This window comes from Aspergillus viridinutans (genome assembly GCF_018404265.1).
Source record: "Aspergillus viridinutans IFM 47045 DNA, scaffold_4, whole genome shotgun sequence".
NCBI classification, from domain to species: Eukaryota; Fungi; Ascomycota; class Eurotiomycetes; order Eurotiales; family Aspergillaceae; genus Aspergillus; species Aspergillus viridinutans.
Window position 1 is genome coordinate 210,061 of NW_025091220.1, and position 17,457 is coordinate 227,517.

The 17,457-nt window shown below is 51.7% G+C and overlaps 7 protein-coding genes across 7 annotated transcripts; 4 read left to right on the forward strand and 3 right to left on the reverse strand.

The window, feature by feature from the left end:
* Window positions 1–49: 49 nt before the first annotated feature.
* Window positions 50–1,078, reverse strand: Aspvir_006075 (uncharacterized protein; the record flags this gene model as incomplete). Its single annotated transcript, XM_043269283.1, has 2 exons — window positions 50–728; window positions 786–1,078. 2 exons carry the CDS (start codon window positions 1,076–1,078, stop codon window positions 50–52), a joined length of 972 nt encoding a protein of 323 aa, XP_043125218.1.
* Window positions 1,079–2,410: 1,332 nt separating this feature from the next.
* Window positions 2,411–4,988, reverse strand: Aspvir_006076 (uncharacterized protein; the record flags this gene model as incomplete). The annotated part of the gene is made up of 2 exons (XM_043269284.1): window positions 2,411–3,677; window positions 3,727–4,988. 2 exons carry the CDS (start codon window positions 4,986–4,988, stop codon window positions 2,411–2,413), a joined length of 2,529 nt encoding a protein of 842 aa, XP_043125219.1.
* A 1,169-nt stretch (window positions 4,989–6,157) lies between these two features.
* Window positions 6,158–7,764, reverse strand: Aspvir_006077 (deoxyribodipyrimidine photo-lyase PHR1; the record flags this gene model as incomplete). Its single annotated transcript, XM_043269285.1, has 4 exons — window positions 6,158–6,553; window positions 6,648–7,283; window positions 7,355–7,453; window positions 7,534–7,764. The coding sequence occupies 4 exons, from the start codon at window positions 7,762–7,764 to the stop codon at window positions 6,158–6,160; spliced, it is 1,362 nt and encodes a 453-aa protein (XP_043125220.1).
* A 1,227-nt stretch (window positions 7,765–8,991) lies between these two features.
* Window positions 8,992–9,996, forward strand: Aspvir_006078 (uncharacterized protein; the record flags this gene model as incomplete). The annotated part of the gene is made up of 1 exon (XM_043269286.1): window positions 8,992–9,996. The coding sequence occupies one exon, from the start codon at window positions 8,992–8,994 to the stop codon at window positions 9,994–9,996; it is 1,005 nt and encodes a 334-aa protein (XP_043125221.1).
* Window positions 9,997–10,711: 715 nt separating this feature from the next.
* Aspvir_006079 (uncharacterized protein) lies at window positions 10,712–11,707 on the forward strand (the record flags this gene model as incomplete). The annotated part of the gene is made up of 1 exon (XM_043269287.1): window positions 10,712–11,707. One exon carries the CDS (start codon window positions 10,712–10,714, stop codon window positions 11,705–11,707), a length of 996 nt encoding a protein of 331 aa, XP_043125222.1.
* Window positions 11,708–12,579: 872 nt separating this feature from the next.
* Window positions 12,580–13,438, forward strand: Aspvir_006080 (BTB/POZ domain-containing protein; the record flags this gene model as incomplete). Its single annotated transcript, XM_043269288.1, has 3 exons — window positions 12,580–12,599; window positions 12,659–12,785; window positions 12,845–13,438. 3 exons carry the CDS (start codon window positions 12,580–12,582, stop codon window positions 13,436–13,438), a joined length of 741 nt encoding a protein of 246 aa, XP_043125223.1.
* A 464-nt stretch (window positions 13,439–13,902) lies between these two features.
* On the forward strand, window positions 13,903–17,350 carry Aspvir_006081 (uncharacterized protein; the record flags this gene model as incomplete). The annotated part of the gene is made up of 8 exons (XM_043269289.1): window positions 13,903–13,964; window positions 14,011–14,227; window positions 14,386–14,703; window positions 14,761–14,941; window positions 14,988–15,053; window positions 15,101–16,544; window positions 16,592–17,089; window positions 17,137–17,350. The coding sequence occupies 8 exons, from the start codon at window positions 13,903–13,905 to the stop codon at window positions 17,348–17,350; spliced, it is 3,000 nt and encodes a 999-aa protein (XP_043125224.1).
* Window positions 17,351–17,457: the final 107 nt, after the last annotated feature.

Sequence of the window (17,457 nt, forward strand, 5' to 3'; positions counted from 1 at the left end):
TCGAAAGGAGTAGCAGTAACAGCGAGTGCAGCATTCTTTGACCAGGTACTCACACCGGCGCCGGCATCTGGATAAACGCCTCTTTGCTGAATTCCATCGAGATGGGGTCTCTATCAGCATGGCCGTAGCTGTACGCGTGGTCGTGCTGGCCATGTCCATATCCGAATTCCATTGCAGACGCAGATGCAGACACCGAATGTGAATCAATGGTGAATCCACCCGTCGGATCAACAGGCAGCCAATTCGCAGTGAAGCGGGTACTGCCGTCGGGCATTTCGAGGGGCGTTAGCGCGTCTGCCTCGTCTTCCTCGCGGTGAGTAGTATTATTTACCCGGTGGGGGTGAGGGTGCGTGTAATGGTGATGAGGAGGAGGAGGAGAATGATGCACGTGGCGGGGCGGGCGGGGGACTGATTGGGAGGAGTCGAGCCTATCGGGCAATTTGTAGAAATGCGCGGGATCCAGATCGCGGTCGCAGTCCCAGTCATAGTCTTCGTCGCTTTCCTTACTTGTTGTGCTGGGGGTGCGGGGGGTGCAGGGGTCTAGTGATGGAGTTGACGAGTTCTGGTTTGACGACGACGAAGAAAACGACGAGGATGAAGGGGAGGCGAGGCCGGATGGAGTCATGAACAACGCTCGTTCGGCTGCATTTTGGGATGTGGAGCGGAGGAGGGCGAGACCGTCGGGAGTCTTTTTGCCGTGGCCGAGAGTGAGATCAGGGAATGGAGGTCTGTATCGTAGTTCAGTTAGTCAGGTTGCTCTACAGGACAGAAAAGAGAAGACTTACACTGAAATGAACTCCATGCCCTGTGCAAACATCTCCATCTCCATGCCCATGTCCATTCCCATTCCCATCTCAATTGGCGGTGTCTGCATAAACCCCGTTGCTGGTGCTGCCTTTGCCGAAGTTTGCCCGTAAGGCAGACAATTATCCGAGCTGAGCAACGCAAAGTCGTGAGACGGAAACTCAAAGGCAAGACTCATGGTCTCCCCAGTGTGCAGTTCCTGTTGCAGAGGCGATGCTTGTCCGACAGCATCGAGGAATTGCCAACTTGTGTAGTCGTAGAGGAGGTCGGTCATGTTGTCTGGATCTGGTGTATAGTTCGTACGTCGACTGTCCGAGTAGCTCACAGCATCCCAAGCAGTAGCAGTGCAATAGCAGTAGAAGTAACTGTTATCCTTCTACTGGTGTAGTATATAGTCCAGACTCGTCAACATATACAATTCAGCAGCAGCAGTATCCTAGAAGAACAAGACGGGGACCGCGCCCTTAATAAAGCCTGAACTGAACCCATCAACCAGCAAAAACCATCACCAAGCCAAGGAGTATAGATACTCCGTAGCTGGCTCAAAGGATCAATTATGGGGTCTGGGGAAGCTCGCCAAAATCCATCCAGGCACAATAATCGGCAGCAGGATTGCCCAACTCGGCAAAATAAATCGAAGCGAGTGCACTTTATCGACAGACTCGACACGGAGCTGTCAAGCTCGACGACCCAATAACCATCGCGCTTCTCCTGGGAATAAAGCCGTAGGATCATCACGTTGCCATGTGCGTCGCGCAGGATCAATTAACCGAGCTGCTTCCCCGGATTTCGAACACGGCCGAACGGCTAGAACAGAGTCAATCAGGCAATCATGGGCCGACTAGAAAGTCAAACAGACCATCTTGGCCCGGTCTCGGGTCTCGTGCCTCGTAGCCCTTGCTCCTGGGCTGGCGCACTAGCACCAACTGGTCAGCTTCTCCGCATCGTCGGTTAATTGAGTCATTCGGTTGATTCTTTTACCCGACGCTCATCAGCTGCTCGGTCCGGGGGTGGCGAGTAGCCGAGTATCTGGGGTAACCTCAATGTCATATTCAACCGTGACAGGCTCTGAATTTTCCGAGATTTAGTTACTGCATGAGTATTCTCTAGCCTGCGGGACAGGAGGAGATGCTATGACTTGCCCAGACTCATCAATTCAACGAAGAATTTATCCTAGTAGTGATGTGAGAAGTTTGCCATGTTGAGTGTACGGGTAAACTGCCCAGACTCATCAGTTCAAGCAAGAATTATCCTAGCAGTGATGTGAGAAGTTTACTATGTTGAGTAGTATGAATGAACTTGATATATACATTGTATATTCAATTACAGAGTATACTGCTATGCATTAGGCATAGATTGAAGTACATACACCGCAAGTACCGACGGCAGTTCGTTCGAACCAACGGCGAATATCTACTAACGAACTGACTCGCCAGTAAACGAGTGGAGTCTGTTACCCCTGTCCCTGCATCGGTTTCAAGATGCTAGGGCCAAGGCAGTAACTCACTGCTGATCATGAACTGCCACGGCGAACCTCCGGCAATCCTCCGGGCAATCCTCCGTAGGTCCCTCCACGATAGTGGAGTCCGGGGAGCTCGTGCTAAACTTAGAGTGCTAACCCGGTACCATTCCTCGTCCACCGGTACAGTGCCAGAACAGCCTTGCGTCGGTGCCGGATCTCGCTGTGGTTCACAGGACGTCCCCGTGCCTGCGCAACCGCACTCCGCATCACTTGGCGGAAATTCCGCTGGTATTCCGTGTTGAGGGTGACGACGCAGGATTCCGTCGCGCGGATCATCACCTCGCACGCGTTGAGGATCCCCTCTCCCGCCTCTTTTTGTAGTCGCTCCACAATCAGCAGGAGGAGGAAACTGCCTTGCAGGAGCTGAATGCCAAAGAAATAGGGCATGAAGCTGATGTCCGGGTCGTAGCGGAGAATCTGGTTGACCGAATCGGCCGCATCCAACGCATGCGAGATGGTAGTGGCAAAGGTGGGGGACGAGGTCCAAAAGTCCTTGTCCTCGATGAGCGAGACGGGATCCCACTTGCCGACAAGTAGAATGTGCAATACATGCACCAGATATGACGCGTACGCGATGACTGTCTGAGTATGCCACGAGAACGCTTGAGAGAGAGAGGGTTCAACAGGATGATCGGGTGTGGAGGGACGAAAGGTGGCAGAGAGCGGCGCTTCGGGGACCGCCGTAGTCGGTGCAAAAGTGGTCAGGCTCGCCTTGTAAATCTCGAGCTGCCGCAGCACCTCGCTGAGATGGGCGTCCCAGCCGTCCTTCCCATGTAGTCGGGATCCAAGCATGGGGTGATTTCGTGCCTGGTTAAGATCGATCAGTTCGCCTGTGATGGTCATCAGCGGTAGAAAGAAGCCAAATATCGAATGATCATGGCAGATAAAGTCAGGGAAAACCCGGCGCTTGTTCTTGTCTCCCGAGATGGGGCAATGGGGTCCGTCCGGCTTGGGGCTGTTGCTGTGCACGTTGCCGGCCTGCCACGAACCCTCGTCCAGCGGTAGCAGCAGGTCTTCGCTCTCGGCATCCAGTAATGCCAGCGGGCGATTGTAGCACAGGGCCAGGTGGCGATCCATAATGTACAGCAGCCACCAGGTTCGCCGACGTTCCTCCCGGTGCTCTTCGGTGATAGTTGCATGGGGATCGTGGCTACGGTCGCAAACGCAGTTCAAGCTGGGTCGTGTGGGATTTGAGTAATCGAAGAACGCGCCAGTGTCGACGCCACTCCAGCCGGGCAGGGAGTAGTCAAATGCTGGGCTCGAACCTTCGGTCTGGCCGTTCGCATTGGGTATCACTTCGATTTCTTGGTTGAGTTTCAATTCTCTGGCAAGGGTGAAAGCAGCATGCCACCTGGACTAGTCAGTCTTCAGACTCTGTCGGAAAAAGATGACAAACAAACCATCGCATGCTAGCGGCCTTTTGTTCACTAGAAGAGATTATCGATGCAACATGGATATAGGTAATCACATCATCCAAGGAACCCGCAGGCCCGACGAGACCGCGATCATCGCCGCTCGATTCAAACGGATGGTGCACGGTGGTGGGAGGACAGTCCGGAGCAACCCCATTGAATGTCGGATCATTCGCGTTCGCACCCCCTTGCTCCTTAAACGACACGTGAATCAACGGTCGGAGTAATCGGATGGTCAACGCGCACAAGAATTGACAAATCTTCTTGCGTTGAGGCGGGGAAATGGAGAGCGCAAACGCGCGATCGTCCAGGGCAGCAACCCAGAGCATGCTTGCCAGGAGAGCCGGGCTACTGGGCCGGGGGTTCTCCCGGCTCAGGAATGAGGCCTTGCGAAGGACATAACAATGGATGTGGTGGCAGACGGGATGCATGTGCGTGGAAAAGGCACTCGTAAAGTATAACTCGAGAAGGTCAAAAACCAGCCTCCGTGGTAGATTCGTCTCGAGAAACGGCATGAGCGGCTGTAATACGGGATATTTCAGGGTCGTAGACGAAATACTGGAAGTCCGAGCCGCACCGGCAGGCTTGGAGCCCTGGACAGTCGGAGCGCTGTACCCGGCCAGGTCCACGCCGTTCCAGATGTCCAGCACCCGTGGCAGCGGACCGTCCCCCCAGGCCCCTCCCCCCAGTACTTCATATGAGTCCGGGGACACATGAGCCGCGGACAGCCATTCTTCCGTCACATTCCCTGTCGGTCCCGGTCTTTGCGCCGGTAAGGATGGATCCGCTTGGGAGCGTCGGTCGTCTATGCTATGCGCGGAGACGGTCATCTCGTTGGTCGCCGGCGACCGATGCTGGGAAGTCGTGGTCGGCGAGGCATGGTTCGGCGCTGGTGTTGGCGCCGTATCTGTTGGCACTGGCGCTGACACCGGCGCTGGCACTGGAGGCTGCCCATTAGCGGCCTTGGACAGCTTTTCCATCGACCCGCCGTTGGTGACTGCTGCCGTCTGTTTCGACCGTGCAATCCGCCCTCGTTTCCGTCTTTCGCGCGTAAATTCGCAATGGATCTCACTGCGAAGACAGCGCGAACAGGGAAATGCCCGGTCGCATCGCACACGGCGCGAATGGCATGAGTCGCAGGCGATACGATTTCTCCTCCATCGACGCTTTGCGGTGTTGGACGAATCTTCCAGCGTTCCTGCGGTGTTTGTGCTAGTAGGCTGTGCATCCCCCGACTGGGCAGGATCCATTTCAGGCCGACATTGAGAGAATAACGTGTGTGGGGATAGGTTTGTCTAAGAAAAAGAAAAAAGTCAAGGAGTTAGCGGTGGGTCAAATTGGCCGCGCCAGGAGATTTGCGGAGATGATACCGAGGCACAAGAAAGCGTGCAGCGAGAGCTTCAAATCCCTCTTGTCAACAGAAGAGGTTCATGAGAATTGACCTTGGTGACGAGAACGATCCATAGCCAGAAATTCACGATGCGAAGGATTCGTTGGAGAGAATTGAAGCTGGACAGAGAGGCTGCGGCCCCGTGTAGGAACTAGGAACTTGGGAAGACCGCCGACCCGATCGCGGGGAAGACACCCAAGAGAGAGAGCAACTCCGCATCGAACCACCGGCTGACCTCTTTTTTTTTTACCCTGACATTCTCGGCAAGGGGGGTCCAAAGTGGAGAAACCATCAGACCATGGTCAGTTCATTGAGTAGATGAACGGATACTCAGAGCGAGTTTGCAGTTCTTTACTGCTGGCGCGTGGTTGATGGCATCGAGATACCTGCAGCCTGTCATCTAAAGACTCCTTTCTCATCCAGCTCAATAACATTCGTCCCTCGGTACTGCGACAACTGCCTCTTCTGCCAGGATCAGAGTGGATCCTACAGGGAAGCAGTCGGTAGATAGTTTGTACCAACTACTAATTAACTCGTCCATGACACATGTAATTATGCTTTGTGCCGTCTATCCAATGGATGGACATCAAGTGAAACTGCGAAACTTCAATTCAGGATGCCCCGAAGTTCCTCCGCTCTCTCTCAGGGCCACACGGATATTATTGGCACTCGGTGAATGCTCCTGAGATCGGTACTGATCTTGCATACCCTGCGCAAAATCGCTGTCCGTACCACCTGGGGAAAGATGCGACCGTCGATAATAAGTCCATGATCAGGAACTCCTTGGATATTCCCCGGTTATTACAGGTGGAAAATCTCCTCGGCTGCATAAATTCGACTCGAGGCACTCGTCGGAAACGACAACTACACATTTAGATACTAATCCATTTCATAATCATACTAATAGGAAAAAGCTTCTTCTAACCCGCCGTCATGGTCATTCGCACACGGCTGTTTATACCGACGCAATGCCAGGTCTCTGCTCTTGGAGTGATCCACCATTGGGCGTGGATACCCTTTCTCCACTCCTCATGCGTACAGCCCCTTTGATATCACKCAGCTCAGGCACCCATCTGGATCGAACCGTTCGCTCCGACGGAGTGGATTGACGATTCGAAAGTACGGCTGGGGATCCACACCTGTACTCAACCCGAATCCCCACCCGCCATGGTTGGACGCAAAGTCCCCATCGATGAGATTCTCCATGAAGTATCGCTCGCCACAGCGCCAGTCGATGAGCAGATCCTTTGAGAAAAAGGAGGCAACCATACGCGTCCGGTTGTGCATCCATTTGTCATGTTTCACCTGTCGCATGGCGGCGTCCACTATGGGGAAGCCGGTTTTCCCTTCACACCACGCGTTGAGCTTGTCCTCATCGTACTCCCATTCCAGGTTGGTAAATTCAGGTTTAAGCATTTGTTCATACTGCTCATGTTAGGTACATTGCGAAAAGAGATGAACTGAAGTGAATGGCCAATGCACGGGACATGTTTGTAAAACTCTCGCCAGACCACCTCACTGATCCAGTGGACCAGACCAGGGTCACCAGCTGCAGTAAACCCTTGTTGGCTCTGTGCGCGATTGCCGTTCTCGCGCTGAGCAAGCCAGATGCGAAGTAGGGACTCAGGATTGAGGTCGTCTGTCCACACACCATATTCCGTGCCTCCGCATAGTCCTTCACCTTCTCTTCCAAGAATGCCTCCAACCGACGCAGCGCCTCATGTTCGCCTGCTGGATATAATTGACCTAGGCGCTTCTTCTCCTCCAACAGCTGCTTGCTCTGGTGCCCCTGGAACCTCGCTGTCAAATAACTCCTTAGAATATTCCGCTCGTCACCCGGGTTCGATCCCGGCTCCTCCGATAGTTCCAGACAGTCACGATTCTCATTCGGATAGGCGAGCCACGTGCGGTACCAGGGACTATACACTGCGTACTGTTTGCCTTGCTGACTGGTCACCTGTCCAGGGGGAACGGCGCATATATCGTGGGCGATCTCGAGCTTGATTCCGTTCTTTGCGCACAGCCTCACCAGCTTCGCCTCACGTCGCAACTCGTCAACCTCATATTCCAAGTTTGCGTAGAGATGGTTTGCTCCCCATTGCTGACACAGATCCACAATCCTCTGAGGTATGCTTTTGCGAATTTCCTGCGTCTCCTGTACAAGGGGATATCCAGCTCGCTCAAATCGCGCTTTAATTGATGCAGAGTACGCAGGATCAGATCTACCGGCGCCGGACTCAACAGATGAGCCTTCAAATCCTGGGGCGACAGAATATACAACCCGATCAGCGGGATATTGTGTTCCTTGGCGGTTTGATATGCCATCTGCAACGCGCGATTATCATGTAGTCGGAGATCGGACTTGAACCAGTGCATCCCTGCATTATTGGCCCTGATGCCCCTACGCTGGTCGGCCATCTCCTCGTAGGCCCGCTGCAGTCCACGGTTCCATCATTGTAGGCCTGGTAACGCTCGTTGCTCATTTCCGGCGGATAGAATTCTCGCAACACGATACCAAAGTCCTCGGACTGTTGCGCATTGGGATGCGGACGCGACAGGTCCAGCTTCCTGCGTTTGCTGGTTTGTGTCGTGCCATTGCTGCTTGTGCTTGCGGTCTTGCGTTTCTGGGGGTCCATTCTTTCGCGCGACTAGAGACAGAAGTTACTCGTGTTCCTTTAATACTTTCAATCCCTTGTGATGCGATCATTCCATCAAGTGTTGATTGGACTGGCCACGATCGATCTGACCCGATCGAGCAGCTCCGATCGCACAATCCAATCTGACGTCAGATCCATGGTTTGTATGAAAGTGTTCCTAAGTGTTTTGTGTAGGTTCCAAATCCACGCCCTCACTCTGCAGACCCTTGGGTTACATTCGGTCTTCCTGCATAGTTGGTGAGGGATGACCTCATTCCTACAGTCATTGTTCCACTCTCGTCTTGTCAGCATATATCATTAATTTTAATACAGAGAGTAACATATGAGTGTACTTTTTATTGGAGATGTAAAATAGATTTGGTCTATCACTGTGCTAACATTATCTTGCGTCTATGCCTATATCCCTACTAGATATACCTGGAATTATATATAACCTATTCGGCTATTACCTCCATTGTCCCCATGGATTACTTTATGGAGACAAAGGAGTCTATGTTTGTCTTGGAGATCCAGACCCTGTAAGGACATATCACATATCTGTCTGTTCCAGTTGATAGATCAACTTATACAACTGGCCAGTTTACGAGTTCATCGCATGCCCCTTGCGGAATTAATTTCTATAGGAACAGCGAGGGAGGGTCGGATATGGAGGTTTCTATGACTTCATCACTTCCACTGCCAAGTCTGTCCTCCGGATGATCTTCGTCCTATATCGCCCGTTTCATTCAGGGTTTCGCGGAGTTGCCTTCTTAAGGATCAAACTTGCTTGAGGTCAATATTCGTTTGCCCAAGGGGGAAAAGAGCCGAATACAGATTAGATTCCCAATTTTCAGCCAGAGCTGTCCTTGGTTGCGCAGATCCATTGCCCTTGCGTCCTCCTATCATGCAGCACTGCCTCCCATATAAAGTTGCAAGACACCCACCGAACTCGGTTTCCTTGTCGAATCTGGTCTTGCCTGCGGAAGCATTTTCGGCGTAGAAGGGAAGTCAAATACCCCGTGGGGGTGCTTGCATTTTCTCTACTCCGTTTCCTTGACAAAGTCGATCTACCGGCTGAGGGAAAAGGCACAGAATGGACGAAACAGTGACCTGTCATATAAGAGCCATCAGTATCGCCAGCGTCGGCTTGTCGTCCTGAGCATCTATCCGTCCCCTGAATTGACCATATCTAACAAGACAGGCACCCAACATGGGTGCCTCGTCCCAATGGCATCCCCTCCAACATCAACCACAACCGCATCCTCACACAACTTCCCCGACGGCTCCATCCTGCAGAATATCCACATCACTCAGTCGCAGAAATATGTGTTCACGGCTTTTGCTGGCGTGGTCTGGTACAACGCAATCGAGCTCATCGTCCTCTGCCTGACCACCTTCAAACGCTACCGCGGCTGCTATTTCTGGTCCCTCTTCCTCGCCTCCATCAGCCTCATCCCGCACGTCGTCGGCTACTTTTTCTTCTTCTTCCTCTCCACAACCGTCAGCCCCTATGTCGCCGTCTCCCTCATCATCCCGAGCTGGTGTACCATGGTAACCGGCCACTCGCTCATCCTCTGGTCACGCCTGCACCTCGTCCTCCAGAAACCAAAGATCCTCCGCGCCATTCTAGCCATGATCATCGTCGACGCCATCACCATGCAAGTCCCCATCACCGTGTTGCTCTTCGGCGCCGTCTCTGCACACGCGGCGCGCTTCACCGCAGGCTACGACATAATGGAGCGGATCCAGCTGATCGTCTTCGCGCTGCAAGAGATCATCATCTCAAGCTTCTACGTTCTCGAGACAGTCAAGATGCTCCGCCTGCGGCCGCCGGAAGCGCGGCACCGACAGATCCTGACGCAGCTCCTCGTGATCAATATCGTGATTCTGGTGCTGGACATTGCTGTCGTCGGGACCGAGTATGCGGGCTACTATGCCGTGCAGGTGATGTTCAAGCCCGTGGCATACAGCGTCAAGTTCAAGCTCGAGTATGCCATTCTCGGGCGGTTGATCCAGATCGCCAAGGGGGGTTACGTCGAGCGCGAGCAGCTCTCGTCGAGTGTGCAAGGCTTTCACTCTGATCCGTCGAAGCGGATAGCCACGTTGGGGAGCGCGAGTCTGAGCCAGACTGCCCCGCGATCAAGTCCCGAGAGTGCAGGAACGGGTATGTCGTATGTCGGCGACGAAGATACATATGCCTCGATGAGGTTTCATGAGAGGCGGGCGCTTTGACCGGACTACCTAGGTAGATTGTGGACTGTAATATAGCTGTACTAGAGCAATTTGTCTAATGATAAATATATGGTTTATTTTGCTGCGCAATGTAGGCCCTGACAGTATTCCTATAACCCGTCGAGCTAGTAAAGTAGCCATAGCTATAGTCGTATTATCCTTGGGCCAGATGAAAGGCATCAAACGTGAGGACCCGCGGGAAGCTCAGATATCAACTTTGGGGGTCTTTTAAGATGCTTGGTAATTCTGCAACTAAATTTGGGTCTAGCATTTGGTTACCAAGCAGGGAAAGTTGCAGTACCACGGCCCGGATTTAGGTTGGAATTAGCGCAATCATGGCGTCAGCTAACTCCGTCGAGGTAATACTCTGTACAAGTCCGAATATTTTCGGGAATCCAGAGAAAGCCGAAAAGAAGTGAAAGCGTATACCACGGGACGGATTGAACGGTACCTAACAACAACCTTTTTTTAAGATAAAGATCTACCGTAACTGTAGATCTAACTCCGTCGAGTCGACATGATACTCGTAAAAGTCCGAATATTATCGGAATCCAGAGAAAGCTGAAAACAATGAAAGCGTATACCACAGAACCGATCAGGGGTTACATCACCATGTTCTGAAGATATAAGATCAATCATAGATCCTCCTTCAAATCCTCAGTCGACCCGGTTAATGATCTATTCTTGGTAATTACTTCTCATCACAACGGACACCATGGCTACTCGCTACGAATCTGTCCACCAGGACCTCAACGGACCCGGCGATGCTCGTCCCACAGCACTTCAGATCATCGAAGATGAAAACCTCAAGGGAAAGTGGTCCGACAAGACCGTCTTGATTACCGGCTGCTCCTCGGGAATCGGAGTCGAAACAGCCAAAGCACTTTACGAAACTGGTGCTACAGTTTATGCCACCGCGCGGGACCTGAACAAGGCCAAGTCGGCCCTCGGCGCTATTCTTGACAGCGGCCGTGTCCACTTGCTTGAACTTGATCTCCAGTCTCTGGCTAGCGTTCGCGAGTGTGCAGAGACTTTCCTCGCGAAATCCAACCGTCTGAACGTCCTTGTCAACAATGCAGGTGTCATGGCTACCCCCGAAGGTCGGACTGCCGACGGATTTGAAACCCAATTCGGCACTAATCATCTCGCTCACTTTCTGCTGATCCAACTACTCCTTCCTGTTCTCGAGAGATCATCATCCACAGAATTTCAGTCGCGTGTGATTATCCTCTCGTCCGTCGCTCACCGCTATGGCGAGGTGAACTTCAAGAACCTCAACTTCGAGGGCGAATATGATGCCTGGAAGGCCTATGACCAGAGCAAGACGGCCAATCTCTGGACGTCCAACGAGCTCGAACGTCGCTTTGGGCCAAAGGGTGTGCACTCGCTGAGCGTGCACCCTGGTGCTATCATGACCGGTCTTCTGCAATACTTCTCGGACGAGGAGGTGAAAGGCTTGGGAGATGATCCGTATTTGGCGAAGGCGTTCAAGAGCCCCGCGCAGGGCGCAGCCACAACAGTGTGGGCTGCCACCGCAAAGGTATTCGAAGGCCAAGGAGGCAAGTACCTTGAGGATTGCCAGATTGCGAAGCCCCAGCCTCCCAATGCCGGTCAGTACGACCCAGGGCATGCAGCCTGGGCATATGATGAGAAGAAGGCAACGCTGTTGTGGGATAAGTCTTTGGAGCTTGTAAAACCATTTTTGTCTTGAAGGAGCAACAGCGGATGGCCCACATGTCTGCTTGAGGGCTGTCAAGTATGTATTCAAGCGTCTCCTTACATCTAATACTTGCGTTAGTTGTGCGAGGATATAGTATGAATTACCAGTGACCTCCTGTACAGCCAGAAACTGAGATATTATATAACTATCAATCATCCCAAGCAGGGTACACTGCAGTCGTGCGCGACCTGAAACATCTCAGAGACCAGGGGAATGACATGATGCAGCACAACTTACCAATGATGTTCTGCCCGGCAGTCCATTTTCACTGCTTTTGCTCGCTATATCTGAGTCCTGCTCTCAGCGCATGGGCCATTACCAACTCAGGCTTCACAGTCATAGGCTCCCGTCTCAGTGCTAATAGTAAAGTACTAATCAATCAACAATAATATTCAGCGTTGCTTAATGAAGTAGTAAAGAGCCATACACTCATTAGCTACAGTTGAACTAGAGAAGATTAGGGAAATGCGCACAAAGATGACCGTGCATATATTTGCCAATCGACTTGGGGATCGCCACGTCAGGCAAGCATCTGCACGGCCATCACACCGTACACAGCACCTTTTACTAAGAGATTGCTAGAAGCAAACCGGTACTAGACACCCGTTACAGCTGCTGGCATTCCCACATATCTTGTGACATAAGTAGAGATAACGTGGCATCTCAAGTGGGTGGCCCGCTGATACTGATATTTTATCTCTGATTAATCTGCCTTTCCGCAGTCACAGGCTCTCGAGCTTCTAATGGCAGGAAAGAAGAAGAAAAAAAATAAATCAGGGTATCCAAGACTATCTGCTGGTCCAGCTGTTGAACCTGTTGAACCTGTTGATACGGTTGTTGCAGGCGACGAGATTACCGCAAAAATGAAAGAGCTTGTCCTCAGGTGTGTGATCTAAATGGCTTTTCAACGTTTCTGTAATGAGTCGCTGACTCCTGTATTAGCCATTTCCTCAATCCAAAGTACAGTGATTTATCTATCATGTGTGGTGATGAAGTCTTCCCAGCTCACCAGAACATTGTCTGTCCCCAATCAACGTACTTTGAAATCGCCTGTGATGGTGGGTTTAAGGTATTTACCGAGTTTTTCCTACCACTACGACCGTTACTGACTGGATGGTGCATTGACAGGAAGGTAACGGAGAGATACAGCTCGACGATCGCGACCCTATGCTCGTCTGGAAGGTGCTTGAATTTTTGTACACAGGCGACTTTACCTATGAAGCAAGCGGCGACTTCAACGCAGAGAATGTTTCTGAGGATCTTCCCCAAACAGACCTAGCTACGGATCTCCAGGAAGATGCAGGGACAGAAGTAATCTCACACTCAGAGGGGAATACCAGCAGTGCAAACCCACGAACCGGCCAGGCCTTTTTCCATGCCCAAATGTACGCACAAGGTGCCTATTTTCAAATAAACGGGTTGAAAATCAGGGCAAAGGAGTACTTCGAGAAGTCCTTCAAGGAATTCCCAGACCGAGAGTCATTCACCTCTGCGGTGCTTGAGGTGTACGGCTCAACAGGAGGCTATGACCGAGGACTCAGGGACCTTGTCGTCCAGATGGCAACGGATAACCTTGTGCTTCTGAGGGCTAGCGAGAATCCCATATTGGACGGCGTCCTTTTGGAAGCGGTTCCCAACTTCATGTTGGACATTTGTCTTTCCGCCTTGGACAGGTGCGCTAAGTATCAGAGGGAATATAAGAGATGGGGTTACTACAATTAGCATGTATAGCAAATGGTTTCTTGGGGCAAGAGTGCAATTTCATAACTAAAATTGATAAATTATTATGTTTATATGAGAACTGTAGAGTCTCAGATTGGTTGCATACAGGCAACTGAAGCAATGCCTCACGCCCTCCCCCAGTCAAAATCAGAGGTTGACCGATGATACATACCGCTAGGCCATAAAAACCAATTGGCCTCTATGACACTGTATTGCTAGATAGCCAATATATACTGACGCGGGCTAGAAGCCGATTCAACCTATGACGTAGGTTTGGACGGTAAGAAATCGCTGGAGAGGTCTAACTAGGGGCCGCGGTGGACGCTTTAACGCTGCAGTAGATAGATCTTCGGCGGTGGGCAAATATTTGGCCGACAGGGTCACGTGGAATCGTCGACTGGACGGTCTATCAATTCTCCACACTGCCTGCTCCGACCCACACGCCACACCTCACCGGGTCAACCATGGAAGCAAGCAAGATTGTACCATTTCCGCTCATCAACCAAAACAGGCCACCTGAGCTCATGTGAGTTACATATTCAATGTTTACTTCCGAGACTGATCCCCCGCAGCGTCGTTGTCCTACCCGATTTTGGGAAAGACGGCCTTCCGACCGAGCAGTCGTGCGACTGGGTCCACTCCGTTATTCCCCAGGACGGCGCGACGGTTCAGATCCTTCGATTCCACTACCGCATTGACTTCAACAGTAAAACGTCGGTATGGCGCCAGCTCAGTGGGAAGGGGGAGGATTTGTTAAACATCCTATACCGCGAGGCATCTACATATGAAGTAAGCGATCAAGCTTGACATGTTTCCGTCGCTAATATCAGCTCTTCAAGGTATTCCAGAAACCGTCTGTATTTATCGGCCATGGTTTTGGAGGGATCATTATCAAAAGGGTACAATTCCCCTTGGAACACTCTCGATGCTGCTACTGATGAGCGTAGGCTGTGAGCATCCTCTCGGACCCGTCTTTGCCGCTTCGAAACAGAAAAGCTATCGATTTAATCGCTGGTATAATATTCTTTGGGACGCCGCATAAGAAAAAGGATCGCGAGAAAAGCGCTCCTCGCGTAACGTGGCTCTTGAAGCACGCTGCGAAGATGCCAAAGGGCTTCCTGGCGAAATCAGAACTTGACTTCCTGGCACTGGTTAGCATATGTGAAGATTTTGAGAAGTCCGATATCCAGGCTCCAGTCCTGTCGGTCTACGAGACCAAGCCTACGAAGCTGAAGGAGAGGTTTTGGTCCTCCAAGTCCGAAATCGTAAGTTATTGCGCAAGACGGTGCTGAGACTGTAGCTCATTGACATCACTCTCATAGCTTGTGGATAGGAGCCTAGCCATGACCTGGGCCACACAAGAGGAGCTTTTGCCGAACGAGACAAGCCACGATAGCGTCAGCATATTTCAACCACAGTCAGCAATCCACCAAGAAATTGGCCTTCTTATGCGGTCAGCACTGAGCATGCGCAAGGCAGCAACGACGGGAAGCGGTCGAAATGGTAGCACTCCATGATTCTGGGTTTGAGAAGTGCTAATAGAGTGTAGTGTCAAGGCCGGTAGATCACAGAGATCTGTGGGCGAGCACAATTTCGCATTCGTCTGACAGTCGTGGTGAGTCATAGTAGTCTAGATGCCAGGAAATAGTCTGACTCTCCTAGATCCACAGTCCAAACTAAGCCCACCGGAGGCACATTTCGGCTCTAGTATACCGTCCAGCTTCGAGCACATCCCTTCTCAGGATCCCGCTGAATACGTCACCGAAGAGACTCTCCCGACGCGACCCTGCTGGGAGTTTGGACCTTTTGGACACGAGGAGGAATTCGTTGGCCGGGACAATATTTTGGATACCATCGACGCTTGCTTCTTTCCAGATGCGTCGGCTGGCGGGAACAATACGCGTACTCTGAGCTGCTGTACGATAAGCGGCCTCGGAGGAATGGGCAAGACCCAGACGGCCATTGAATATGCCTGGTCGCGTCGGAAGCTTTTTGACGCCATTTTTGTTGTCCAAGCTGATGGGGCAGCGAATCTGTCCGATGGCTTTGCAGACATTGCCTCTAAGCTTGGTCTTCTGGACCTCACGGAAAAAAGCGCTGGTTCGGGGAAGGAAACTGATATGATCGTGAGCCGCAGCAAGGCAATGAAGTGGCTTTCCGCACCCAAATTTGCCAATTCGACCAGTGAACACGGCTCGATCAGAACGGGCAAAGAGGTGCCATGGCTACTCATATTTGATAACGTTGAAGATGCGTCCTTGTTGCGTGACTACTGGCCAGTAGGTAGTGAAGGCTGTATCCTTGTGACTACTCGGGATGAGAGATTTGGTAGTTACCTCCGGTCGCAGACCGACATTGCTTTGGATCGCCTGGATACCTCATCTGGGGCAAAACTCCTCTTACGACTGAGCTATCTGCCAGACAGTAAGATCAACACACAAGACGCCTCTGCGATCCTCGAACGGCTAGATGGACTGCCTATAGCGATCCAACAGGTTGCAGCGTACATCTTTCGCAAGTCCATGACCCTAAAAGAGTTTCTCAAGTTGTACGATGAGAGTCTCCTCGAGCGCGATCCGTCCGAGGCTGCCGACAAATCGTGGAGTCATACCATCGCTACTTCCTGGGCTTTAGATGACCTCAGCAATACGGCAACCGCGCTGGTTCGGACGTTTGCTTGTCTGTATCCGGATTCCATCCAAGGATCAGCCGAGGAACCACCGAAGGTCCAACCTTTTCTCAGGGGTTTCCCAGAAGACCGGTTTCAATATATAGCTGCCCGGAACGAACTCATTAAAGGTTCGTTAATTAGGCTCAACAAGGAGACTGAAGTGATCCGGATGCACCGTCTGGTGCAAGACATAGTGCTGGCACGCATAACAGATGCGCAACGGCTCGAGACGGTTGGCTTTGTGGTTAAAGTGCTGTTTGCCAGTTGGCCCACAACAAGTCAGAGCTTCGAGCACGAGGCGCGGAATTGGAAGGTTCAAGAAGCTCTGCTCCCACACATCTTCCGCTTGGTTGAGATATCGGGAAAATATGACTTAAACCGGCTTGATTCTCAGGCTAAACGCAGCTTCGTTAAGTTGCTCCAAAATGGCGGATGGTGGGTGATATGACAAAAGCTGAAGCCCAATGCTAATTCATGTGCAGGTACCTCCAGGAGCGTGGCAATTTCGTCGATGGCAGCCCGCTTTACGAACTGGGTATCAAACTCTGCGAGACGGCCCCGGAAGCGATGACTGACCTTCGCGCGGACATCGCTTTCAACCTGGCCAATGTTGCGAGCGAGACAAACCAGTTCAAAGCTTGTCTCAAGCACGTACGGGAACATCTCAGGCTCCGGCTTTCCCTTGATGCTAGCAATTCGCTACCGAGTGCAGATACCGGCATTGCCTATAGCTCACTCGGGCTAGGGTTGTTGCTGACTGGTGATTACGAGGGAGCTGTCAAACAGTGTGATATATCACTTGAAATCTATGGGAAGCGACCGGAGACTTTGGACGGAAGCTTCTATCCTACATTTCCTCATATACACCGAGCTCTTGCTCTGGCTGGGGCTGGACGGCCATCTGAGGCTGAAGATGGGCTGCTGGGCGTTCTTCGATGGCGTGAGGAGCAGTTTGGCCCTGATGATGTTGAGTCTTTCAAGTATGTCCCCGCCAACTACCAAAGAATCTGATCTAACTGAGATATAGATTTGGATATGTCCAACAATGTCTCGGCCTGATCCTTGCACGCTGTGGAAGGCCCGAAGATAGCATCGTCGCGTACCGAAAAGCCTATGACAATTACCGAAAGACGGTCGGAACGCGGTATCACCGATATGGAGCAGTGTGTGGGAAGCTTGCAGAGTATTATTCATCGTTGGATCAATTCGAAGCAGCAGAGTACGTTATATATATACCCTAAAACCCAGGACAAGCTAACATACATGATGTTGTATAGTTCTCTATTCGATGAAGCTGAAAGAGCATATACCAGTCACCCTCATTATGCGCCGGAACTGGCAAGACATT